This window comes from Hippopotamus amphibius, chromosome 7 (assembly GCF_030028045.1).
Source record: "Hippopotamus amphibius kiboko isolate mHipAmp2 chromosome 7, mHipAmp2.hap2, whole genome shotgun sequence".
NCBI lineage: Eukaryota > Metazoa > Chordata > Mammalia > Artiodactyla > Hippopotamidae > Hippopotamus > Hippopotamus amphibius.
This window is the reverse complement of record NC_080192.1, coordinates 5,686,195-5,713,803: the sequence shown is the minus strand read 5'-3', so window position 1 is coordinate 5,713,803 and position 27,609 is coordinate 5,686,195. Positions and strand designations below refer to the sequence as shown.

The following is a 27,609-nucleotide window of genomic DNA, read 5'->3' as shown; positions in this document are numbered from 1 at the left end:
ACAGAGGATCTTTTCTCTTATGCCTATTTCAATTCAACAAGTGCAACTCGGCCCAAGCACTGCGCGAGGTCCTGAGGAAGTGAAGCCTGCAGCCTCCCCTCCCAGAGATGGTCCCCCGGGACATCCTGCATTTATAAAGCAGACAGCAGGGCACAGCACTGGGACCAACAAATCAAGCAGTAGTCATTGCTCCTCACGTGGCTTCTCCTTTAAATCCCTTCCAAGAAACTCTGCTGCTGTGCTGTTGACCCGTGTGTCACATGAAAAGAGTCTTATTCAGACTGGTGCTTCTTTGGTGAACTACATAAACTTTGATGCCTGTGGTTTGGCAAACAAAAAGTCTTACATTTCCTCAGTGGGCATGTGCTGAGGACACGCTGCAGCTAGGTGGGGTCTGAAATGGACCAAATGAGGCCGTGCCCACTTGAACTTTCTCTCCTGGCAGATGCCAGCTTTGGGGGTACACAGGTGAACTATGGCTGGCACACCTCCCCTAACTGAGACTCCCCGCATCCACACACACACACAGTCTGTAAATTCACCAGTTTCTTCTATATTGCCAAGCCCTGGGGTCTTTGTTGACTTAACATGTGACACTGTTAACCATCTCTCCCCTCTCTAGTCACTTTCGTTACTCTGTTCTTTCAATGACACCATGGGTTGGAACATCACCTGGCTAACGTGTGCTCTCAGTGAGTGACTCTCACTCTCTACCTGCCCTGTCCCTGACCACTCCTTCTCTCTCCTGCCACCCTAAAGCTCATTTACTCTTCTGAGAGGTCATCCTTGCTCCTGTCCCCAGCTACCACCTGGATGCTAGTTGCCCACACTTCTGTGCCACTAGCACGGTAGCCTCACCTGCTTCTCCATTCCATCTCTTTCCAACTGCCTACCGGACTTCACAGAATCATGGAATTTCAAGGGTAGAAAGGGATCCAAAGATCAAGCGGTCTAATCCTCTATCGCTACTTCATCGCTAAGGTTTTGGAAGGTTGGGTGGACTATGTTGCATTTTCACAACTACTGCTTAAAAGGACTGTAGGTCTTGATGATGCACATTCCCTGGCTTCACCAACAGGCTCCTCCTAAATCCTACCTGAACCCAGAGGACTCACCTGGACTTCCCCCAAAAGGATGGAGACCCTGAGAGGCACATTCTCTCTCTGCAAAGTCAACTCACTATCAAACTGATCTCACTGTCTAAACACATATCCAAACAGCCTCCCAACCCAATTTCTTTCCCAGGCTATAAGGCTTGATTATTTTCCTTAGTGACTCATACTCAAACCAGGTACTCCTACCAATTTCCCACTCATTTCTCCTCTGTCCCATTTTATATCCTTGTCTCCTCTAGAGAGATCGGAAGGTTCTTCTATGGCCTTTTCCAGAAGTTACTTATTTTCTCTCCTATTGTCTGCCTCTTTAGACCTTGACAATCAGTCAGATCCAGCCTTCCTATCAGCCAGTCCTTCAGTCACAAATACACACAATGTGCTGCTCTAGGTCCTACAAACAGTGATGAGCAAGCTGGACAGAACCCATGTCCTCAAGGAACTCATCCTATGATGGTAGGAGCGTACAGCAAACACATGGAAAAATGTGAAGCAGGTAACTTCAGCTACTGAATGTGACTGAGAATGATGCACCAGGGCAGGGTCGTGGACACTTCAGCCAAGAAGGCCAGAGTGACTCTTTGAGGCATGAGTGATGAGGAGGTGCTGCTGTGAACCCAGGGAGCAGTATTCCAGGCAGGACAAAGAGTGCTGAGATGTGCTTCTGGTCCCAGTTAAGATGAAGTAGACACACACACTTACTTCATCCTCTCTCTTCCACTGATTACAACCAGAAACTCTAGACAGAATGCAAAAAGTAATTCTCTGAGGACACTAAAAAGTAAATAATGGGATGCAGATGGAGGGAAATCAAAGCTTGAAGAATGACTTACACACTGGTGAGATACATGGACATTTTCCCTCCCATATTTCCAGCTTAAGGGCTGCTTAAAGGCAGTCCTAATTCTGGAACTGTGCAGTGATGTGAACAGAAAAATCTCCAAAAGAAAGGCTGTTTTTCTGACTGAAGAACTAGGAAGGTGAGCCCCTGAAGTACAAAGAGTATGGGGGAATCCCTTTTTCTTCTCTCTTTTTACTATCCCATTCCTGACCTGAGGCAAGTGCAGTTACAAAACTGCACTTCTAGGACACTGCCAGCAACAGTATTGGCCAAGTAGGTACCCCAAACTGAAATTATTCTCTCTAACCAGAGGATATGGTAAAAGGGGTCCTTGTGTTCAAGGAGGATTGGAGAAATCCACATTATTTTCTCTTTCTCATTTTTCTCTCACCATGTTGCCCTGGAGGTGGATCCAGTCATGAAAAGCACTCAACAGCATAGAAAGGTTAAAACCTAAGATTTTCCAACCAGAACAAAAAAAGGAGCCCCTGGGTGCTGGAGAGTATGGGGAGAAATCATAGAGAGAGCTAGAAAAAGGGATGCCCAAATGAATGAAGGAAGTTCCAGGTTCACCTCTGATGTGCACATGTGTGAAACTAACCCAAAGCAGCACAGTGAAAGCTTTGAGAACTTGACTACAACGTGGTTAAGACTGGCTCCTGGGGGACTTCCCTGGTGGTGCAGTGGTTAAGAATCTGCCTGCCAATGCAGGGGACACGGGTTCAAGCCCTGGTCCAGGAAGATCCCACATGCAGCGGAGCAACTAAGCCTGTGCACCACAACTGCTGAAGCCCGCACTCCTAGAGCCCGTGCTCTGCAGCCAGATAAGCCACCACACTGAGAAGCCCTCACACCACAATGAAGGGTAGCTCTCACTTGCCACAACTAGAGAGAAAGCCTGCATGCAGCAATGAAGACACAACACAGGCAAAAATTAAAAAAAAAAAAATAGACTGGCTCCTGGGTGCTGCACTCATGGGCTGGCCTGATAGAGCTACAATAGCTTTGGAAACTAAACTGATATTGAAACCACAAAAGGCAGGTCAGGACTTGCACTCTGAAACTAACTGGATTGATTGCCTGCTTGAAAAATCAATCAATCAACACAATATCAAGGATTTAAACAGGACCAGAGTGTCACAATATAACATTAAAAATGTCCATGATATAGTCCAAAATTATTCAATATACAGAGGACCAGGAAAATCCCAACAATTTTCAAGATAAAAGACAACAAGTACCAACTCCAAGATGATCCAGATGCTGAAATTATCTTACTTTAAAGCAGTTATTATAACCATGAAGTAAGGACACTTAAAATAAGTGGAAAGACAGAAGTTCTGAGCACAGAAATAGCAGTTAATAAAGGAACCAAGCGGAAACTTTAGAACTGGAAAAAACAACAACTGGAATAAAACTTTCACTGGATTGGCTCAATGACAGAATGGAAACGACAGAAGAATGAGTCAGTGAGCTTGCAAATAGATGACTAAAAACAATCTGATCTGATCAACAGAGAAAAAAAAAAGACTATATCTCTAGGGACTGTGATACAGAGATCTGTGATACAAAAACAAAAGAGCTAAAAGTACTGAAAGGAGAAGAGAAAAAGACTGGTACAGAAAAAAATGTAAGCTTTCAGGAAATAATAGCTGAAACCTGCCCAAATTTGGTGGAAAAACATAAATTTACAGATTCAGAAAGTTCAGCAAACCTCAAAAAAGATAAACTCAAAGAAAATCTTGCTCAAATACATCATACTAAAACTAATGAAAACCAAAGGTAAAGAAAAAACCTTGAAAGCAACCTGAGAAAAATGACACATTATAGAGGGAAGACCATTTGAATGACTGTAGATTTCTCCTCACAAACCATGGATGCCAGAAGACAATGGAACATTTTTAAAGTGTTATAACAAAAGAATTATCAACCTATAATTCCATGTTTAGAAAAAAAAACTGTTAGGAATGAAGGAGCAATGAAAATGTTCTCAATGAAGGAAAACTAAGATAATTTGTCTGCAGCAGACATGGTAAAGGAAGTTCTTCAGGGGAAAGAAAATGGCAGCAGACAGAAACACTTTGGAACTTCAGAAATAAAAGAAGAGAAGCAGAAATGGTAAATATAAATATACTTTTTTTCTCAGAGTTTCAAAATACATGAAGCATAACTGATAAAAATGGCAGGAGAAATACACAGATGCAAAGTTATCATTGGCAACGTTAGCACTCCTCTCCTGGTAATCAGTAGAACAAATAGAAGATAAGCAAGAACCTGAACACTCTAACCAACTTGACCTTACTGACATTTATAGAACACGCCATCCAACAACAGCCAAATACACATTCTTTTCAAGTACACATGGACTGTTCACCAAGATAGACCATTTCTAGGGTCATAAAATGAACCTTAACAAATTTAAAAGAATTAATATCATACAAAGTATGTTATCTAAACTTAACAGAATTAAACTAGAAATCAATAACAGAAAGATAGTTGGAAACCATGGAAATAGTTTGAATAAAAAAAAACACTTCTAAATAATCCATGGTTTCAAGAAATAGTCTAAAGGGAAATTAGAAAATATTTTAAACTGAATGAAAATAAAAACTACAACATATCTAAATTTGTGAAATGCAACTAAATCAGGTCCTACAAGGAAAATGACACATTAAGGGCTTATATTAGAAAAGAAATAACTCAAATAAATAAAAAAAATCTGAGTTTACAACTTAAGAAGATTAAAAAAGAAGGGCAAACTACAGTTGACCTTGCACAACACAGGTTTGGACTGCACAGGTCCACTTCCACTTACATGCTGATTTTTTTTTTCAATAAATATATTGGAAAATTTTTGGAGATTTGTGACAACTTTTAAAAACTCACAGATGAACCATATAGCCTAGAAATACTGAAAAAATTAAGAAAAAGTTGGGTGTGTCATAAATGCATAAAACATTGGAGTTGGCCAAAAAATTCGGTTTTTTTTTTCCGTAAGATGGCTCTAGTAGTGCTTAGTTGTCTTTAACTTCATTTGAAACAATTTTGTTAGATTGTATTGTGACAACTGTCATATCAGCGTGTATTTAAAAAAGACATCAAAATTGGTGAATTTTTGCATAGCCATTTTAATATTGAAGATGGAAAGAAAAAAGCAAAATTTTGAGCATATTATACTTTATTATTTCAAGAAAGGTAAAAACACAACTGAAACACACACAAAAAAGATTTGTGCAGTGTATAGAGAAGGTGCTGTGACTCATCAAACGTGGTTTTTGAAGTTTCGTGCTGGAGATTTCTCTCTGGACAATGCTCCACGGTCAGGTAGACCAGTTGAAGTTGATAGAGGTCAAATCGAGACATTAATTGAAAACAATCAGTGTTATACCACACAAGAGGTAACCAACATACTCAAAATACCCAAATCAAACATTGAAAATCATTTGCACCAGCTTGATTATGTTAATCACGTTGATGTTTGGGTTCCATAAGGTAAGTGAAAAAAACTTTCTTGACCGTATTTCTGCATGCGAATCTCTCCTTAAACGTAGTGAAACGTTCCATTTTAAAGCAAATTGTGATAGGGGATGAAAAGTGGATACTGTACAATCATGTGTAACGGAAGAGATCGTGGGGCAAGTGAAATGAACCACCACCAACCACACCAAAGGCCCGTCCTCATCCAAAGAAGGTGATGTGTATATGGTGGGATTGGAAGGGAGTCCTCTATTATGAACTCCTTCTGGAAAACCAACCAATTAATTCCAACAAGTACTGCATCAAATTAGACCGAATGAAAGCAGCACTTGATGAAAAGCGTTCAGAATTAGTCAACAGAAAACACATAATCTTCCATCAGGATAACGCAAGACCACATGTTTCTTTGATGATCAGGCAAAAACTGTTACAGCTTGGCTGGGAAGTTCTGATTCATCTACCATATTCATCAGACATTGCACCTTCAGATTTCCATTTATTTAGGTCTTTACAAAATTCTCTCAATGGAAAAAATTTCAACTGCCTGGAACACTATGAAAGGCACCTGGAACAGTTCTTTGCTTGAAAAGATAAAAAGTTTTAGGAAGGTGGAATTATGAAGTTGTCTGAAAAATGGCAGAAGGTAGTCGAACAAAACTATGAATACGTTGTTCAATAAAGTTCTTGGTGAAAATGAAAAATGTGTCTTTTAGTTTTATGTAAAACTGAAGGAAATTTTTTGGCCAACCCAATATATGTAGATACTAGTCTATCCTTACATAGGCAAAAGATGAGTGACATTTAATATAAAATTAATGTCTTAGTTTTCTTCCTGTTTCATAACTTTGCTTTCAAAGAATTACATTACTGTATAGTATATCCCTCTCTCTCTCTCATTGGAGAAATTGTGTATCAGCCGATCATCACAGGTGGGTGGGGATTTTTAAGAATAACAATGATTCCAATACTGTATTGTGAATATGACTGTAATATCATGTGCCATAAAAATTTTATAACGATTCATTCATTAGTGCATGGGCTGGGCTACGGGGAAGCAATCGTGTGGATGACACTGGGCTCCCATAAAGCAATCACATGGCTGCTTCTTCGGTATCAATGCATGAGTTGTTATACTGCTAAAAAAATATGAATTTCTTTTTCACATTATCTTTCCATTTTTGATGTCTAGAGTTACACACCAAAACATATGACTCCTACAGTGTTTTGTATTGTATGAGACAATACTGACATGGATACTGACAGACAGATGATTCACCTTGCAAAAGACAACGTAAACTTACAGTATTGATAAATACAGTACTGTAAATGTATTTTCTCTTCCTTATGTTTTTCTTAATAACATTTTCTTTCCTCTAGCTTGCTTTATTATCAGATTACAGTATATAATACATATAACATATAAACTATGTGTTAATTGATTTCATGTTATTGGTAAGGCTTCCAGTCAACAGTAAGCTATTAGTAGTTAAGTTTTGGGGGAGTCAAAAGTTATACCCAGATTTTTGACTGTGCAGGGGTTCGGAGGCCCTAACCCCTGTGTTGTTCAAGGATCAACTGTATACTTAAAGCAAGAAGAAAGGAGAAAATAATAAAGAACAGAAATCAATGAAATTGAAACAGAAAAACAATAGAGAAAAATAAATGAAACATAAAGCTGGTTCTTTGAAAATATCAATAAAATTGATAAACCTTCAGCTAAATGAATCAAGAAAAAAGGAAAGAAGATATCAACTACCAATATCAGAAATGAAAAAAGTGATATCACTAAAGACCCCACGGATATTAAAAGAATAGTAAGGGAATACTACAAACAACTTTATTTCCATGAATTTAACAACTTAGACAAAACGGACCAATATCTTAAAAGACACAAATTATGAAAAATCAAGAAGGAATAGAAACCTTGGATTATCCTATAACTATTAAAGTAATTAGATTTATAGTTAAAATTCTTCTGACAAAGGAAGCTGCAGGACCTGGTGATTTCAATTCACCAGCAATTCTATATAATCCAGGATATAGAAGAGTGGCATTCATGACTTTTATTCTTCCTTACAGGTCTTCCAAAAACAACAAAAAATGTATTTATTTTCTTTATGAAATAAAACTCCTTCTATCTTGCAATTACCATGTAGGTCCATTGAACCCTCTTAGAATATGATAGATCATGGGGTCTTAGTAATCTTGATTTAATTACACTAGATCTACTTCAGTATTCTAAGAAATATTCAATCATTGCTCATTAATTATTTCCAGTTATGTTTAAAAAAAAAAGGAGACTAAACAATAAGAAAACAAAAAATGATGGGATCTCCTAGCAGGATGATACAATATTGAAATGAATCACTACTATTGCATCACCCCTCAGTTTTCTGATTGCACTGCCCTAAGTGTAACAGCATCTTTCAAGAAGGTATGAAAGAAGAAAGTGACACCATCCTCGTCATCTTACATTGGCTTTCATTGAATGTAGTGAAAATTGAGCATTCTTATTTCATGCCCAAGTGGCAAAGCAAAGAAAACTGAGATCAGAAGATGTTTTGCAATTAGTAGATGAACCAGAAGTTGATAGTGAACTCGATCACATAAGCCAAATCTCTTGATGACTGAGTGATCATGTCTAAGAACAACAGGGAAATCTGTTATTTTCATTCCGTTAGTCACTCATCAGGAAGGACTGGATCATACAATATTTTGTGACAAGAAGCTGACCATCTAATTTTGTTAAAAGGACACTTGACTGTATTCTTTCTTCTGTGATGATGTACGTGCACCAAAATGTACTCACAGTGGATTGTCAGTAGATAAACAGACAAAGGCTGTGTGTTTTAAACAAAGGAATAGATTGGGAGGAAATAGATGATGTAAATGAAACAGGTCATTGGACCAATCACTCTAACTGATATTTACACAACTAAAAATGAAGATGTGCAGTTATGAAGCAAACGAGATGGTCCTCTTCTCTTCAACAAAGTTATGAATCTTCAAAGTTTTCAAAAGTATTGCATTTTGATGATGCAGGTGGAAAGTGAAGGCCCAGAAGGCAGAGGGGCCCAACTGAGAGGGCAAGATGGCTTCCAACAAGGGAGGGCGTCCAGGTTTGGCTGATGGAGAGCAAGGCTGGGGAGGGTGAAAGAGGCCCAGCTCTCCAGCCAGAGGAAGCTGCCCCTCCCCACAGGCATCCTGAGTTCCAATCTCTGTCCACCACCCATCCCCTGGGTCCATCTGGACCAGTCATTAACTTTTTTCTAGGCCTCAATTCCTTCATCTGCAAAGTCAGGTAGTGATGCCTCCTTGAAGGGCTGTGGGGTATGAAAAGACACATCTTCATGAAGCACAGGCACGGCTCAGGCCCTGGGAAGGCTTGGCTTTCCAACGTGGTGCCTTGGCTGGGGTCTCAGAGCTCACTCTCCACCAGACCCTTGGAGCCCAAGCTGGGTCTCCCTGGATCCAGACTCTTCCCCTCATCCATCCTCTGCTCTGGGGCACAACGTGACCCCCACGCCGCACAGCACAAAATCTGCTCCTGCCTGCAGACCAAGGCTGGCACTCGAGCATCCCCAGGCCTCCCCTCCTGCGGTGTACACCTCACTGCACACGCCTCCTCTCCCCATTCCCTCCACGTGCTCCACACTCCCACCTCTATGGTTTTGCAAATGCTGTTCCTTGGCCTTGGACCACAGTCTGGTAATCTGCACCAGACAAACTCCTACTCACACCTCAAAATCCAACTGAAATGTCCTACTTTTCCTGTGCACCTCAAGCAGGCTCAGCCTCTCCCCTCCCCGTGGCACTTCAGACATCCTTGTGTTTATTTTTGTACTTGTCGCAGTTCAGCCCCGAGCCCCTCAAAGGGAGTGTCCATCTCATCCACCTTCGCATCACTGAGTCCTGGGCGATGTCAAGTACACGGCAGACCCTCAGCAAACGTGTGATGAATGAACAGATAACACCGCTAAGAAGGCTGAATCATTCAGACGGAACATTGCGCTTCGTGGTGGAAATTTTCCATATCCATTCTGCATATATTCTCCAGAAAATTCTTTCTGAAGGATATTTTTTTGCTTTGTTTTAATGTTAAGCAATCAAGTCTCATACGGAAGCTCCTCAGAACTGGAGCGACTGGAAGCAGGTGTCCAGCTCACGTGTTACATGATTGTATTTCACTGAGAAAGAGACTACAGTCATTTTCTTTCTTGCTAGATTTTTAAGTAGACAAAATAAAACCAGCAAATTCAGAGGGAAAAATTAAAGTGCAAGATCAGAGGGCCTCTGCAGCCTAGCCAAGTGCCACACAGTCTGGCCCAGTGACAGGGGCTTCTGCCCCCCCCACCCCCCTTCCAGGGGCTGCGCTGGCCTGGGGGAAGGGGCGCCTGCCTACAGCGCCTAGCAGCTGGGAGCACCTCAAAGGCAAAGGACCCAGTGAATGTCACTACTGCGCATATCACTGTAGCGCAACCTGTGCTATTATAGTTGATGGTAATGTTTCAAAAAATATTAACAGTGTACTTATGATAATTGGTAAAGGAACAGCTGGATGGCTACTTCATTCGTGCCTGTCCACAGATCTCAACGTGGAGCAGACCGTGACAGGTCCCTGGTGAGGTCCCGTTCCTGCTCCGAGGAGCAGATGCTCTCCCTGAGAGAAGTCAAGGAGACAAATGGAGTCACAGCTCAGCTGGACACAGAGATTCTCCTGCCGGGAGTGAGGCCGGCATGGGGTGGCTGGGGGTCTCGGGGAGTGCACTGCCTGGGAAAGGGCTGGAAGGGATCCTCGCATCTCCCGAAGCAGCTGGTACGGCTGACCCCAAGTTTATAAAAAGAAAAATATACAAGTATATGTGTCTATTCATACACACAGAAAAAAGACTGAAATGACACTGTTTCCATCAGTTTCCATTAGGCGTTCTGTGCTTCCCCAAGTCACACCTACTGCCCAGGTTAACGTCAGGCCGGGAGGAAGTCCACGTGCTCTCCTGACAAGCACCTCTCACCCTCCTCCGCACGCACTGTGCCCAAAGGTCTTGTAAGGCTGAGCAACACGCATATATGCCTGACCCCAGGTTCATAAAAAGAAACACACAGAAGTACACATATATATTTAAGTGCAAAGAAACAAGATGGGGATGATACACAGTGAAACACGAAGATGACGCTCACGGGTGCTGAGATCAGGTGTAGCGTCTAACCTGTAGCTGCACTTTCTAGTCTTTCTACACTGAATGTGTAACTCTGAATGTGATTTTCCTTGAACTAAGGAAGAGACAAAATAAACAGCTCCTGGGAGGCAACTCCATCCTTCGCGCCCGCGTGTGGACCAGCGTGGACGTGCCCGGCTGCGCTCTTACCTAACGAGTCTCTGAGGCACGTCATCGTCTATTCTGAACGGTCTCTTCTCGCACAAATTGCGAAACTCACGGAAATTTAACGTGACACTGAGCCTCAAGCCAAGAAAGCCCAGGAAGCGCTCAAACTCCTCGTCCTTCAGGTTGAAGAGCAGGTGCTGCAGCAGCCGGTGGAGGTCGCGCATGGTTAGGATGCCGTCCCTGTCCGTGTCCATCTTAAAGAAGGCCGCGTAGGGGTCCTAGAGCCAAAACGCAGCGTCAAAGCCCGTCTCCCCAAGCCCGACGACCCCCCCCCCCCGCCCACCTCCGCACTGTGGACTCATCCCCAACATGAGGGAGGGGCCGTGTTTCGACTGTGGCTTTTTGGAGATTTTACTGCTGCAGGAATACCCTTGCCATGATTTGCTTTCCCCAGGAAATGATGGACTATGTCCTCAGGTGCCCTCTTTTAATGCAAAGAGTTCAGGGAAAAGGACAAAAAAGGCTCTTCTTTCCCGTCTGCTCCCTCCGCTTCTGGACGGGTACTTTCAGTACCAAAAGTAAGAAGGAGCACGCTGGAGCTTTCCAGGACATACAAAAATCTTGCCCTCGATATTTTTATACAACTTGCATAATGTTTGACAACTTCTGTCCACAAGGAAACCAGCACTGTGCTGAACTCACCCTGAGCTGCTGCCCAGAGGCCGAGCCCTGCTCTGCTGCCTGTGCTGAAGGCCCCGCCCCACCTGAGATCTGCCTCTGTCTGCAGGTCATGCTGCACAGTGATTCCCATTTTGCAGATGGGGAAACAGAGCCCTGCAGGGAACTTGTCGCGGAGGCCAGGCTGCGCTGCTCAGAGCACACCCTGGGGGCAAGTTGCTTAGTTTCAAAGCCCAGCTCTGCCGGGTACTAGCAGAGAGACTGAGGGCAAGACACTTACCCCTGCCAGGCTTCTCATGTGTGACAGGAGGAGTAAGAGGTCCCTGCCTCCACGGTGGTTGTGAGGCTTGGACGTGCTAAGGAGGCAAAGCACTTAGGAGGTGATGGACAGGTTTCCTAAGGGCTCTAAAATGTTGTCTGTTACCATTCCTGAGGTCAGACAGCAAGGGCCTGGCAGAGGGACCTGATCAGGTCCACCTGGGCCAACATCCTTGCTTCCCCACGTGCTCCCTGTGTCTCAGGCTCAGAGAGCTGCTGCTGCTACGGTGCCATCAGCACGTGCTGTGGCCCTGCCCAGGGATCCCTCTGGCTACTCTGGAGGCCCTGCCTATACCTCCACGTCACAGGACCCTCCACAGAGGTCACGTAAAGCAAGACCAGCTACCACTCGAGTGTCCAGTTAAGACCTTTTGAGATTTTGTGGAAAGATCTCTCTGTATTCACTCACTTATTCACTCACCAAAAATGACTCAGCACTAACACAAGCAGTCACTGCACTAAACACCATGGGAACCGACTTCAAGGGCTGCCCCGGCCCCTCAGAGATGCCGCGGTCCAGAGGCGCTTCTCCAGGAGCACTGCCTACGGGGGCTGCAGGCCCATCTCTTTGCTGCTGATTTCCTCCACGTCGAAGCTCCAAGCCTTCCCACACCCTCCAAACTCACATCTCCAAAGGCTTTGAGGCATCTCCCCTTGGATGTCAAAACAAGCAAGGGCAAACTCAAACTCCTGGCCCTTGGCTGCTCCTTCCCGCTCGTCTTCTGGGTCCTTCCCAGCTCGTCCTCCGGGTCCTTCCCAGTTCGTCCTCCGGGTCCTTCCCAGCTCGTCCTCTAGGTCTTTCCCGCTCATCCTCCGGGTCCTTCCCACGCGTCCTCCGGGTCGTTCCCAGCTCCAGAAGTGGCAGCGCCTTCCTTCAGTTGCTCAGACCACAAACCTCGGGTACATCCCGGGTCCTCCCTTTGCCTCACACCCTGCGTCCAATCTGCCCACACAGCCATGGGTTCAGAGCTTCACTTCTCCCAGTTCCACTGCCTCCACCTGATCCAAGGCCTCTGGGCTCCCGCGGGAAGCTCTCCATGGGCTCCCAGCTCCCACCCTGGCCCCGCCCCCTATTCTTACAGCAGCCCGTGATCCCTTCACAGCTCAAGCCAGTGCACTTAGAGTCCAATCCTCGATCCTGACCATGGCCCCAGCCCCCTACCCCTCTGCCCTCATCTCCTCCCTGCTATCCCTTGGGGTTTTTTTGGCAGGGGGAGTGGGGGTGTCAAATAACGCTTTATTAAATTATTTTTCTTTGCAGTTCTTAACTAGCTGGCATTCCACTGCACCGCTGTTGATGTCATCTATGATGTCATGAGGGTGGCAGCCGTCAACATTGCAGCCCACAGACTGGGCAGTCCTCAGGATCCCTTTAATGGTTCCAGAGAGTTCTCTAGCTAAAGATTGATGCTGCATCTGTCGGGCAATGTTGACAATCTCATCAAAAGTTATGTTTCCACTGTGCTTAATGTTTTTCTGCTTCTTTCTGTTTTGGTGGTTCCTTGAGGGCTTTGATGATCAGGGCAGAGACAGAAGGTACCACCTCAGTCTGGGCCTCTGTGGACTGAATGGTCAGTTTCACTGTCATCCTCAGACCCTTACAATCCCCAGTTGCCTCGGCCATGTCATCACCCACCTTTTTTTGGAAACAGACCCAGGGGGCTGATCTTGGGAGCCAGGGCAGACACGGTACCGACTTTCCCACTGGTGCACCTCAGGTACACGATTTTGCTCTCCTTGGGGTAGAACTTAGGCGGCATGGTGGAGGATGAACCCAGACTCGGGACGACCTAAGGAAACTGCCGTGGCCTCCTCTGAGCCAAAAGCTGAAAGCTACTTGCTGTTGTTGGACCTGCCAAGCCTGCCTTGGGCATCCCAGGGATTCTCCACCAGACCCGCCAGGCCTTAGGTCTCTGCCCAAATGCCACCGCTCCAGGGAGGCATTTCCTGTCCCCGCTGCACCGGGGCACCGCCCTGATGGGCCTCTGGCCTCTCATCCTGCTTTATTTTTCTTCACGGCACATTTCCCCACCTGACACTGGAGATTTGTGTGCTCACTGCCTGCTCCGCCTCTAAAGTAGACGTGATACCTGGGCTCTGATCTGTTCCTTGTGACAGCTCCAGCCCTGAGAGTGGTACTTAAGAAACATCGTGGAGTGAGGCTGGGTATGAAGGATGCAGCATATGTTCCTGGGCACCTCTGATGCGCTGAGCATCCCGCCAGGTACAAGGATATGCTGATACCTGGCCCCTGACAGCAAGGCTCTCAGCCCAGTAGAGAAGAAAGATGTGTGAGCAGATTACAGCAAATCAGAGTGACAAATGCAGCAAGGGGGCGGGGGAGGAGTGCGCTGATGCAGCCCTAATTGTTGGACTACGGGGACAACCTAGATGCCATAGGAACCCTTGTTTATAATCTTCACAAATTTAAAAAATTTGCTTGTTCCCTGAATTTCAGTCTTTGACTTCCCAGCATGAAGACTCCTAATTTTACTGGAGCCAATACATGTTGCAGTGAAACAGATAGTATTTCAGTTCCTGGCTATGACATTTACTTGACACGTGGCTTTGGGGAAGTTTCTTCCATCTCTGACCCTCCGATTCTTCATCTGTAAAATGGGAACACGAATGCCTACTTGATAGGGTAGTTGTGGGGACTGAAACAACGGAGGCCATGTATGTAAACTGTCTAGTTCACTGCCTGGCATGTAAAGTGAAGTCTTTTATTCATTCAACAAACACCTATTTGCATGGCAGGCCCCGGGGGTAGCTGGTTGTGTTACTGCGCCTTGACGTCTCATGGAATTACAAGTCCCCGCACACTGTGTGCCGGGGTGGGGGATGGACAGCAGCAGACCTCCCAGCAGGTCTGAAGGGTGAGAGCAAGGACCAGGGCCTTAAGGAAGACTGGCGCTTTGGTAGGAATTAGCTGGTCACAGAGTGACAATCTAGGCAAAGGGGCAGAACGCAAGGCCGGGCAGGGGAGGAAGGGCACTGGCCAGAGTGTGGTGGCAGGAGGAGCAGGGGTCGAGAGGGGTCGGAGAGGGGTTGCAGCCCAGCCAGGCAGGACCCGGGCTCATCCTAAGACTTGTGTGTTGGGTCAGGTGTTCAAGACAGAATGTGAAATGAAAAATGCAGTGGCAGAAGTGTATGTATAGAAAATTCTCTTTGTGTGGGGTTTTGATCCTGCTTGCTTTTTAAAACAGACGTGAATCCACAGACACGTGCCTGAACCTGCATGGACACTGTCTAGAGGGTGAGGTCGAAGGTGAACCCACAAGGGCCACAGGAACCTGTCCCCAGGTCATGTCCCCAGGCCACCAAGGAGGTCTCTGTGTCTGCTTTCGCCACCATAGTCAGGGAGGAGAGATGTCCCTCATTTGGTCACAACAAATTCTTTCCTTCAACTGTCCGTGCTCTTCGGCCTGGGCTCTGAGGGTGAGGCTGACGTACCCCTAACTGTGCGGAGATGGCCTCATCTGGCTACAGGATCACTGGGCCAACAGCAGTGGTGGCAGGATTAATAGCATTTTCAACTAATGCAAAATAGTTGTTTCATTATTGATGGAGAGAGATATTCAAGAATTTCTCACAACGAGGAACTTGAGAAAGAAAAAAAGTGACTGTACCTTCCCACTCAACAGCCAAGACACATGCTTTGTCCATTTACAGACATGTGTGAGGGCACCGAGCAGCCTGCAGGGAACGCAGATGTAACTGGCACCCGAGTCTGTACCACGCAAACCCAGAGATCAGGGGTTCACTTGTCTCACTCACTAGGTTATAAGTTCTTTGCAGGATGGGATGGGTGTTGGTGAACATTTTTAGTTAATTATTTAAAATAAACACCATCTTAGGAAACGGGACATATATGTGCTGTAACCAAGCCACACTGATAATAAACGTAGGAAGACGGTGGGGCCAGCCGCGAGCTTGGCTTCCCCGTGTCCCCACTGGGAAAGGTGAGTGGGAGGAGACAGGCGGGGAGGGGGCCAGAACAAGGGGTCTGGGTTGCCACGGGTGAGGCAGCAGGACAAAGGCAGCAGCGGGCGATGGCCACCTGGCCCTGCTAACCAGCACAGAGGGACTGCCTGCCCCTGGTGCCTCTGCGTCCCCTTCCGCCCTCTCTCCCTCCCGCCAGGTTCTCCTGCTTCACAGAACCAGCCTCTCCACCTGCTAAGTGACCCCTGCTCTCCATGCTCCTCTCGGCTGGGCACCACATCGCACAAAATAATGAGGACTAACCCTTCTCCCTGTCTGCTTATGGTGACCGTATTTTTCCAAACCAAGAATTAGGATGCACGGTGTGATGGCGGGACCATCAGTCAAAGTTAGAACCCTCCTGCAAATCTGAGCTAGACAGTTATCAGAAGTATAAATGGGAGCTCAGTAATAACCAGGAGGACTCTCCATCTGATAATCTCCGCGGGGAGGATGTTTCAAGCACAGCAAACTCTGGCTGCCCTGCCCCGGGGGCTGGCTTGACCCACAGGGCGCTCCCACCTCTCCTCCCCTGGACTCACTGGAGTTTCACCTGCTTCAGTGCTTGCTCCTGCGTGCCCTGGGGGCTCCACGCCCTGGAGTGGACACACTCTAACTCCCTCGTGCCCTCTGCCCTGTTTTAGAGCTTATGTGGTTGGCTTATCAACTTGATCTTCCTTCCCACTTTAATGACCCTATTTTACCTCTCAACACAAAAACATCTGTGGTCATTCTGCCCCGGCCTCTGTGCTTGAATGGCTGCTATTTCTCCTGTCTTACCCGTTACAGCTTCTGCATGCAACCCATGCCTCGGTCACGCAGAGTTGCGAGTATTTTCCTAAATCCCATGACCTGTCTGCCACCCGCCTTGAGCAAGCCCACTCTTCTATTTTTCACTCCCTTCTCTTTCTGGCCAGCACATGCTGAGGGTTTAATATTCGGTTCAGGGGTCACCTCCTCCAGGAAGCCCTCCTTAATGGCTTTTCTCCTCTGTGCCCCCATAGCACAGCACCGGTCCCTCTACGACAGCCAGTCATGTGTGTCTGAATCGTCTGTTGACCATCTGTGTCTCGGGCTGGACAGACCGCCCGAGCAGGGCTCCTGTCTTTCAGCCCCAGCGTTTAGCAGAGTCCAGCTTATGACATGTAAGTGCATAATGCTCGTTTGGTGAGTGCAGGCATGCAGTGGGTGGCATGGCTGAAAGGACCCCCAATTCACTGTCACGCCCATTCCCGCCCCTCCTCTTACTTCTCCAAGGCCTCTGAGGGGCAGAAGGCAGGCCCAGCAAAGTGTCAGCAGCGCAGGGCCTCAGGGAGGGGAGGGGAGAAGATCGCAGACTCAAGCCCCCTCCCAGGAAGGGAAGAAAGGGCAAGCCCGAGTCTATGGAGGGAGGGTGGGAGGGAGGGAGCTCTCTGTGTCCCGAGGAGCAGGACATGCTGGGGCTGCAGGGCTCACACCTGCTGTGGCTGAATGGCTGCAGGTGGGAGAGGGTGGGATGGGTATCCCGAGAAGCCAAGCAACAGAGAGTCATGATTTACCCGGAAGGATTCCTTCAGTCTCCGGGGGAAGTGTCTCAGGCACTCTTCAGCAGTTAGAAAGTAGCTGTCCAAGTTCCCTTTGGAAAGAGCTGGAGTCTGAGGTGGAGTCACTTCTGGCCCATTCATCTTAGGATCTGAAACAATGACATTAACCAGGAGACTTCTGTTAGTGGCGAGCACGGCTCTTTCTTTCTCTCCAGATGCTTGACTTCTGTCCCCTGTCCTGTTAGGACACTGGGCGGGACTAAGACCCCACAGGCTGAACCTAGCATGAACTCAGTTATGATCTTAGAAACGTCCCTGTCACTGCAAGAACTTGTTCTCCAGACCATCGGGGCCACACTCTCGCCCAGCACGTTTCCTCGTCGGGCTGCTCCGTCCATCCTCCAGGGCAGGGACCACATCCTGTCCATCTCTTCATTCCCATAGGCAGAGAATGAGGATTCCTGCCTGCTCTGTCTCCTAGAATCAGGTCCTCAACACAGGAACATGTAATTCAGTCACCAGACAGGTCCTGGCTACGTCTATGCTACATGTTGTGCTAAAGGCCTCCGGACACGTCCTGGTCCTTTCAATAACCTTTAGAGGTAGAGTCTCTTCTCGAGCCTGGTTTACACGCAAGGAAACCTGTTACCATGCCCATTCTACAGATGTGTGAGATGGAGGCTCGACTTCCCCAAGGTCACAGAGCTCATGGACAGCATAGCTAACCCAGCCCGTAGGATGCCAGAGACCAGCTGGTTAATTCCTGCATTAGGCCCTCTCTCTCCCCTAAAAATGGAAGGACAAAGTGTAACACCCATTTAAAAACCAACCCATTTCCATCAGGTTGTGGTAATTTGAGTGCGGCCTTGTCTAAAAGCCAGGCTACAACCTGGGACTTGGTTTTGGACATGAATCCCTGCACATGCCACACCTGCCCGCCCCCATGTGGTCTGCAGGATGGGCAGTGGGCGGGGCATTCGGAGCTTGTGGGCATCCTTTAGTCCAGCCCTCAACCTGTCCCCTGCCTCACCTCCACCTGGGCCTGGAGTGGCGTCCCCCGAGTTCTCAGCACCTGGCAGATAACACCTCCCCCTGCTGCTCGATCCCCCTCTACTGTGCCCACCCCCAACCCCTCCAATGGCCTGGTGCCGCCATCTCCCCCACCCTCAGCACCTGAGCATCTGGCCATGTGTTGGGGGGACTGATGGGGGACGGGGGCACGGGGGGGTGGGGGGGGGAGGGAGGGCAGGGAAGTACCGGGTGAGGTATCCGCTCTGTGACAGGCTCACTGTCCTGGGACCTCAGGCACGTGACCGCTCACCCTGGGTCCCGATTTCCTCCCCTCAACGATGGGTGTACCCGGGCACCAGAAGCACCCACTAAAATAAATGGGGGTTTCTTTCACTTCTTTTTATTGTCCTTCAAAAAGGTCAAAACACGTAGCCCAAGAAAGTGGCAAAATCCTAAAATTCCATGGCTTCTCATGTGGTCTTTCTGGGGGATGCGGGGCCTCTCTCCCTTAGGATCGGCAAATGGAATCCGGTGGGGGCGTGGGGATGGGTGAGGAGTCCCAGCCGCCAGCTTCTCTCACGAGACCCACCACATCGTCCAGTCATCTCCCAGGCCAAGCCCGGGGAAGACCGCAGAATGCAAACAGTGTTCCGGGTTTTGCCCTGTCCAGCCTGCAGTGCATTTACATACCCATGGAATCATAGAGATATGTGTGCAATTTCTGCAGCTTTTCCAGAGGGCTTATGTGTCCACCTAAACTTCAGTAAAGTGGAGACAATGGAGGGGAGAGATAACAGAGCCAAGCAGCGGGAGGCTGGGTGCTGGTCACCTGTCTGCCCGGTGTGCGGCTGGGAGAGCAAAGAGCAGGTGGCAGTTGGGAGGACCCGCCTCTGGCCAGGACTGCACTACACATGGTGACTTTTCCTGACAACCGCGTGTCTCTGTGCATGTGCTGGGGGTGGCAGGGAGACAGTGGCCAGGTGATCTTGGGCAAGTCACTGAATCTTCTAGCAGCTCTGTCCCCTTATCTGCAAAAAGGGAGGAAGAACATGTGCCTTCTTGGTGCATGGGTGTCACTAATTACAGAGAACCAGCATCTATTTTCAGGAGGAAAACCTTAAAGGACATGAGGTGTGATTGGAGGAGCATAGGCTTGGGAGTAAATTTTAGAAACCATTTGTGCTCTTACTATTTGTAGAAGGCTCTGTCAGACAAAATTCTGCACTCACGGTGTGGCTGAGTGGGAAAAAAGGCCTAAACACAAAGATAAAATTAAACAAAAATGTCTGCTTCAGTCTTAGGATGCACACTGTTTCAAATCTCAGCTCACACTCCTTCAACCCCAGCAGCCTCACGAAAGACCGGCGGGGCCACAGGAGCCAGGTTTGCACTTGGCCGTTAGCTACCTTCAAATCCTGTTGCAAAATCAAGATAACTCATGCCTTCTTTCTTATATCCTAATTTTGCAGTCAGCAGAGCGAACTGATGGTCACCCATGGGCATTCCATTATCTTCCAGGACCTGACAAGGAAGACAAGCGAGGGGGAGGCCGTTAGGTGGTCCCGGGGTCTCTGCCGGCCGAGCCCCTCCAGTCCTGCGGCGGGCTCACCACCACGGCCCCCACACCCCAGCCCGTGATTGTTACTTGTCTGCCCCCACCCACAGGCTGCCCGCGGGTGGGGCCGTGTGTCCTGGGCTGCAGCCCAGTTCAAGGCTTGTTTGTTGGGCGAGTGAGTGAACAAAGGAGCAGGTGGGTGCCCGGCCCGGCTTTGGTCAGCACAGCACGTGGGGCTGCAGGCATCTCTGCAAGCCCATGCACTGGCCGTGCCACCCAGGTTTCCAAATTCACATCTGCTGAGACTGCAGCAGCCTTCAGGGTTCATAAGTTAGATTTATATTCACATACAGCCTAGGAAACAGGAACAAAATCAAGCAAGGAGGTTTGAGGAGGGAAAACTCCAATTTTGATTGAAGTTTCATTATGGTCCACAGTTTAAAGTGTAATTTACTGGTTTTTTTGCATGGGGTCCATGGACACCCCTTTTTGCTCTTGTGTGGTCCACTCACTGAGAGTCATCCGTGATCCCTTCACTCCACCGCACATAACCTACCGTTTACCGACAGTTTCTATTTTGTGTGTGTGTGGCGGGTGGGGGTGGGGAGCAACTGAGAAAACAGACTTCCCTGCATTGTGAAGGGAAGAATCGTTTAGATGACTCTACCCAGGAGAGACTGATCAGCTGGGCTGTTTGAGGGGCAGATGACACTGGCATCTCTGTGCCAGTGGCCAGTTAGTCAACAACCTGGACAGAGCTACCTGCCTGGAGGTGAACCGCCCCCCCCAGAAGGGATGCTGGGGGAAACAGATGTGGGACAGAAGACAGCACCCCTGCTGCTCTCAAAGTATTCACAATTTAAATGAGAACGCATGGCTTTCCTCCCTGAAAAGGACATTGAATTCGTCAAGTATAAATTGGAGTTTGCCGTGGACACTTGCCATCAACCTCAACTACAAGGATTAAATCACACCGTGCTGCTGCAGCTGCTGCCCTTCCACATCCCCTGAAGGGAATTCAGGGCGGAGGCCAGGAAGGAGGCACTCTGGGCTTTGGAAAATGGGCGGAACAGGTCTTCAGATGGTTAGATGTTTTCAGGAGCTGATTTTATGAGCCCAACCTTTGCATCTCCTCATATCTAGAAGAGCACTAAATCCCTACGTGGTGACATCTGCGCCTCGTGACGAGCAGAAACCCCCTGCAAAAAAAATGTATTTGATTGTATTTGCTCCTCCTCTACCAAGAATACATATATACTAATCTTCCCCCCTGCCTCTTCTCAGAGCTATCTGGGATGCTGTCTCCTGGGCTGCAGTTCTAATTTTGCCCCAAATAAACTCAACTCGCAACTCTCACATTGTGCATTTTTTTTAAGTCGACAAATCATAGTTCAAAACGTGTCCGTGCTTCTAAGAACCAAAGACACCCAGGACAACTAGACTCTCCCAGGACAGATGCAGGAAGGCTGTGTGGGAGTCTCTGGAGACAGGTTAGAAGAAAGGCTCTGCCTGAGTTTTGGGGGGTTGGGGAATACACAGGCCAGCCGTTAACACGGGGTTGTTCAGGGGTTGTGAAGGCACAGGAAGCCAGAGTGAGTTAGAGAGCAGAGGAAGAGCGGGGTCAGCCCCACACTGACTGCATTCTGTGGAGGAAGCTGAATGGGGGGAAGGGAGCAGGAGGATGGGATGAGACAGTACCCATCACCACCATCAACACCATCACCACCATCACCATCTCCACCATCACCACCATCACCATCATGTAGCAGTGTTTCTGCCTATTACATACCAGGCACTGTGCTGAGATCTTTACAGGTACAAACGTCCCATTTAATCCTTATCATAAGCCGTGAGAAAAGCACTTACTAACTCCATTTTAAAGATGTGGAAACTGAGGCTATGAGAGTTGCCCCAGTCACATGATTAGAAAGAGACAGACCTGGTGTTCAAACCTAGTTCTTCTTAACCACTATGATGAACTCCACTGTTGGAATAAGGTCACTGGGGCCTGGACAAAGGACAGCGCAGGTGGGAACGGACAGGAAATGGCAGTAGGAAGTGGGGGAAGGGCTCTTCCATGGAGTGCTGGCACCCTCACATGTATCCAAACAGGACACACAGGCAAAGGCTAATCTGGGCCTCCACAGAACACCTTGAGATGTCCTGGGGACACCAGAGGGCGGGAGGCCGCCAAGGAGTGGCTACAAGGCCACCTCCCACTTTCCCCTAAGTCCTGGAGGCTGTCAGGAGACCGTTTCTCGCCGGCTCCCGGGGTCTGACAGGTGGAGCCTTCTGCCCCGGCCTCTGCAGACTAGAGCTGCAGAATATAAATCCACCTAGCGGCAACAGGGTCCCCACAGCAGCAGTGCAGGCATCAGCTCCTGCTTTGGTGTCACCCGTGCTGACACGTGGGCTAGGACCAAGCAGCTGGCCCCTCTGGCCACCTATGTCAGCAATGAGCTAAATGTGACGGCGGTTCGCTGGGTCTGTGCCCGCCCAATCGGTCAGGCCCTGGCCTTCGCTTGGCCTCTGTGTGTGTTGATGTAAACAGGCTGCAGGACGTACTTGGTGCAGGACTGGAAGCAGAGCAAAAGGGAAGGGAATGCAGGTGCTGCGGTGTTGCCTGGGGGCTCAGCGGAGGTGGGGTGCAGCCCTGGATTCCTAGACTACCCCACGGGCCTCCTGGGCACCTGGGCAGGAGCGCGTGACTGGAAATTCTGGCAGCTCCAGGCCATCTGCACACACACCGCGCCCGTCCCACTCTGCGCAGGAGCCTGTCCCAGCCCAGGACGTGCAGGCGTTTACACAGACCGCTGTGGCCCACGCACAGCACCCAAGCATCAGCGGGGCTCTGAAACCGATAGATTGGCGGCTTTGAAAAATAACTTTATATTTTGAAAACAATTATACATGAATTATTCATTGCAAATTCCTCCTGCTCAGTCCTTTCATAAAAACATATGTAATGGGTAGTAAGAAAATGTCTGTAGGCAAATGTTTCACAGCCTGGAGGGGTGAGAAGCTCCGGGGAGGCTGTGCTTGCCTCAGGCAGCCTGTCCGGAGGCTGCAGGCGTGCCACCCCCTGCAGGCCCAGAGCACCACGGTGGATACAACGCCCAGGAGCGCAGTCCCCAGAGAGGTGCGAGCACTTCACAAACATCGCCGTCCCTCAAGCCTCCCCTTGCACCACTCATTCCTAGGATGAAGACGGCAGTGAATCAACTACGTTTATCGCAACCCTTGGAGGCAATTTGCAGTACAATGTAAGGCTAAACTGCAACATATATAAAACAGATTTTCAAATCTTTAACCATTTAAGTCTTGTCCTTTGGTCTTTTCCAGGAGGCATTTCCCTAAGAAAGTTCCTCAAAGAATAACAAACTGTAACCTGGCATATTCCGATTCACCAAACTGTCACTTCCACCATTCCCAGGACATCACTTAGACTGTAGACTGATACGTCCACACGAGGCCACACCATTCCATGGAATCGTTGCCGGGCTCTCTCCGTGAAGACAGGTGCTCCCGGGTAGGTGTCCAGTAACTGGAACTTGAGTGAGAGATTCAACCTTTCCAAGTTCAGCTCCTGCAAAGCATTCCTTGCTTTGGGGAAATACCCACCAGTCTCTGTGTGAATAATACTTGTTTGCTCTGCCTCTTGGCATCATTTTTGTGGTGGTTGATCTAGGGAGTATAACAGACACCCTTAACTTCTGGCAGTCTATTTAGTAATATTGAACCACGTCACGTGAAGTGCAGGAACCTTGCAATTATGTAGATTCGTACCCTGCCCCATCCTTTAAGCTGTAATTGTCGTTTTTTTACATCTGCACTTATTCTAAACCCCACAAGACAATGTGAAAACGATTGCTTTAAGCACTCAAATGCATTTTAATTAATAGAAAATAACCTTTTATATTGAATCGGATATTTACCACTTCCAATGTTCTCTATTCCTTCATGATCATTTGAGTCTCCATCTGGTATCAAACTCCTTTCCTTCCTTCAGCATATCTATACTAAAGATCTGTTTCCAATGATTTTGTTTGTTTGCTTGCTTTTAATCTGAAAACATCCTTATTTCACCTTCATTCCTAAAGGAGACTTTTGCTGGATGTGAGGGGGTTTTGTTTTTGTTTTTGTTTCTGCTTTCCTTTCAGGATGGTAAAGTTTCTGTCCCACTGTCCTCTGGACTCCATTGTCTCTGACAAGATGATGCTAATTCAAATCATTGTTCCACTTTTAATGTGTCATTTTTCACATGCTGCTTTAAGATTTCTCTCTTTGATCTTGGTTTTTAGTTTATCTATGATTTTTCTCTGTATTTACCCTATTGGGGGTTTTCTGCACTTCTCGAACTGACACATGTAAACTTTTCACCAAAAATTGGGAAATTTCAGCCATTATTTTTTTGCATGTCTCCTTCCCTGGTCTTCCTTTCCTTCTGTGACTCCAGTTACACCTACGCTAGACCTTTGATGTTGTTCTGCACATCCCTCAAGCACTGTTCTGTTTTATTTTCACCTTTTTCCTTTCTCTTCTTCAGTTTGTGTAACTTCTGTTGATCTATCTTCAAACTCACTGACTCTTCCTTCTGTCATCTCCATTCTGTGGTTCCTCCCTTCTGGTGAATTTTTTTTTTAAAGAAATTTTATTGAGATACAGTTACCATACAACAAACTGCATATCTTTAGAGTGTACAATTTGGTATTTTTTTTCTTATTAGTAATGTATATATGGCAATCCCAATCTCCCAATTCATCCCTTCCAACCCTCCCAGCTTTCCCCACTTGGTGTCCATATGTTTGTTCTCTAAATCTCTGTCTCTATTTCTGCCTTGCAAACCGGTTGATTTGTACCATTTTTCTATATTCTGCATATATGTGTTAATATACAATATTTGTTTTTCTCTTTCTGACTCACTTCACTCTATATGACAGTCTCTAGGTCCATCCCTGTCTCTATAAATGTCCCAATTTCGTTCCTTTTTACAGCTGAGTAATATTACATTGTATACATGTACCACATCTTCTTTACCCATTCATCTGTTGATGGGCATTTAGGTTGCTTCCATGACCTGGCTATTGTAAATTGTGCTGCAATGAACATTGGAGTGCATGTGTCTTTTTGAATGATGGTGTTCTCTGGGTACATGCCTGTAGTGGGATTCTTGGGTCATATGGTAACTCTATTTTTAGTTTTTCAAGGAACCTCCATACTGTTCCCCATAGTGGCTGTATCAATTTACATTCCCACCAACAGTGCAAGAGCACTCCCTTTTCTCCACACCCACTCCAGCATTTACTGTTTGTAGATTTTCTGATGATACCTCTTCTAACCAATGTGAGGTGATACTTCACTGCAGTTTTGATTTGCATTTCTCTAATAACTAGTGATGTTGAGCAGCTTTTCATTTGCCTCCAGGCCATCTGTATGTCTTCTTTGGAGAAATGCCTATTTAGGTCTTCTGCCCATTTTTTGATTGGGTTGTTTGTTTTCTTGATATTGAGCTGCATGAACTGTTTATATATTTTGGACAGTAATCCTTTTTTGATTCGTTTGCAAATATTTTCCCCCATTCAGAGGGTTGTCTTTTCGTCTTGCTTATAGTTTCCTTTGCTGTGCAGAAGCTTTGAAATTTCATTAGGTCCCACTTATTTATTTTTGTTTTTTATTTCCATTACTCTAGGATGTGGGTCAAAAAACATCTTGCTGTGATTTACGTCGAAGAGTGTTCTTCCTATGTTTTCCTCTAGGAGTTTTATAGTGTCTGGCCTTACATTTAGGTCTTTAATCTATTTTGAGTTTATTTTTGTGTATGGTGTTAAGGAGTGTTCTAATATCATTCTTTTACATGTAGCTGTCCAATTTTCTTTTACATGTAGCTGTCCAATTTTCCCAGCACCACTTATTGAAGAGGCTGCCTTTTCTCCATTGTATATCCTTGCCTCTTTTGTCATAGATTAGTTGACCATAGTTGATCTCTGGGCTTTTTATTCTGTTCCATTGATCTATATTTCTGTTTTACTGCCAGTACCATACTGTCTTGGTCACTGTAGCCTTGTAGCATAGTTTGAAGCCAGGAAGCCTGATTGCACCAACTCCGTCTTTCCTTCTCAGGATTGCTTTGGCTATTCGGGGTCTTTTGCATTTCCATACAAATCGTAAAATTTCTTGTTCTAGTTCTGTGAAAAATGCCATTGGTAATTTGATAGGGATTGCATTGAATCTGTAAATTGCTTTGGGTAGTATAGTCATTTTCATAATGTTGATTCTTCCAATCCAAGAACATGGTATATCTCTCCATCTGTTTGTGTCGTCTTTGATTTCTTTCATGAGTGTCTTATGGTTTTCTGAGTACAGGTCTTTTACCTCCTTAGTTAGGTTTATTCCTAGATATTTTATTCTTTTTGTTGCAATGGTGAATGGGATTGTTTCCCTAATTTCTCTTTCTAATTTTTCATTGTTAGTGTAGAGAAATGCAAGAGATTTCTGTGTATTAATTTTGTACCCTTCAACTTTACCAAATTCATTGATTAGCTCAAGTAGTTTTCTGGTGGCATCTTTAGGAGTTTCTATGTATAGTATCACGTCATCTGCGAACAGTGACAGTTTCAATTCTTCTTTTCCAATTTGGATTCCTTTTATTTCTTTTTCTTCTCTGATTACTGTGGCAAGGACTTCCAAAACTATGTTGAATAGGAGTGGCAAGAGTGGACATCCTTGTCTTGTTCCCGATCTTAGAGGGAATGCTTCCAGTTTTTCACCATTGAGAATGATGTTTGCTGTGGGTTTGTCATATATAGCCTTTATTATAATGAGGTAGGTTCCGTCTATGCCCACCTTCTGGAGAGTTTTTATCATAAATGGGTGTTGAATTTTGTCAAAAGCTTTTTCTGCATCTATTGAGATGATCATGTGGTTTTTATCCTTCAGTTTGTTAATGTGGTGTATCACATTGATTGATTTGCATATTTTGAAGAATCCTTGCATTCCAGGGATAAACCCCACTTGATCATGGTGTATGATCCTTTTAATGTGTTGTTGGATTCTGTTGGCTAGGATTTTGTTGAGGATTTTTGCATCTAAATTCATCAGTGATATTGGTCTGTAGTTTTCTTTTTTTGTAGTATCTTTGTCTGGTTTTGGTATCAGATGATGGTGGCCTCATAGAATGAGTTTGGGAGTGTTCCTTCCTCTGCAATTTTTTGGAAGAGCTTGAGAAGGATGGGTGTTAGCTCTTCTCTAAATGTTTGATAAAATTCACATGTAAAGCCATCTGGTCCTGGACTTTTGTTTGTTGGAAGATTTTTAATCAGTTTCAATTTCATTACTTGTGATTGGTCTGTTCATATTTTCTATTTCTTCCTGATTCAGTCTTGGAAGGTTATACCTTCCTAAGAATCTGTCCATTTCATCCAGGTTGTCCATTTTCTTGGCATATAGTTGCTTGTAATAGTCTCTTATGGTGCTTTTTGTTTCTGTGGTGTCCATTGTAACTTATGTTTCATTTCTAATTTTATTGATTTGAGTCCTCTCCCTCTTTTTCTTGATGAGTCTTGCTAGAGGTTTATCGATGTTTTTTATCTTCTCAAAGAAGCAGTTTTTAGTTTTATTGATTTTTGCTATTGTTTTCTTTGTTTCTATTTCATTTATTTCTGCTCTGATCTTTATGATTTCTCTCTGTCTGCTAACTTTGGGTTTTGTTTGCTCTTCTTTCTCTAGTTTCTTTAGGTGTAAGCTTAGATTGTTTACTTGGGATTTTTCTTGTTTCTTGAGGTAGGAC

General features: G+C 46.2%; 1 protein-coding gene and 1 pseudogene across 1 annotated transcript in view; both read right to left on the bottom strand.

Annotated features, from left to right (window-relative positions):
- Positions 1-27,609, bottom strand: part of EFCAB6 (EF-hand calcium binding domain 6) — a 253,258-nt gene that overhangs the window by 84,364 nt on the left and 141,285 nt on the right. The window contains exons 17-19 of the mRNA XM_057743330.1: positions 19,675-19,789; positions 17,273-17,406; positions 10,800-11,035 (exon numbers count right to left, since the gene is read on the bottom strand). Of these exons, the coding sequence (XP_057599313.1) occupies positions 10,800-11,035; positions 17,273-17,406; positions 19,675-19,789 (485 nt within the window). The remainder of the gene's footprint in view (positions 1-10,799; positions 11,036-17,272; positions 17,407-19,674; positions 19,790-27,609) is intronic.
- LOC130856727 (60S ribosomal protein L12-like) lies at positions 12,999-13,545 on the bottom strand (annotated as a pseudogene).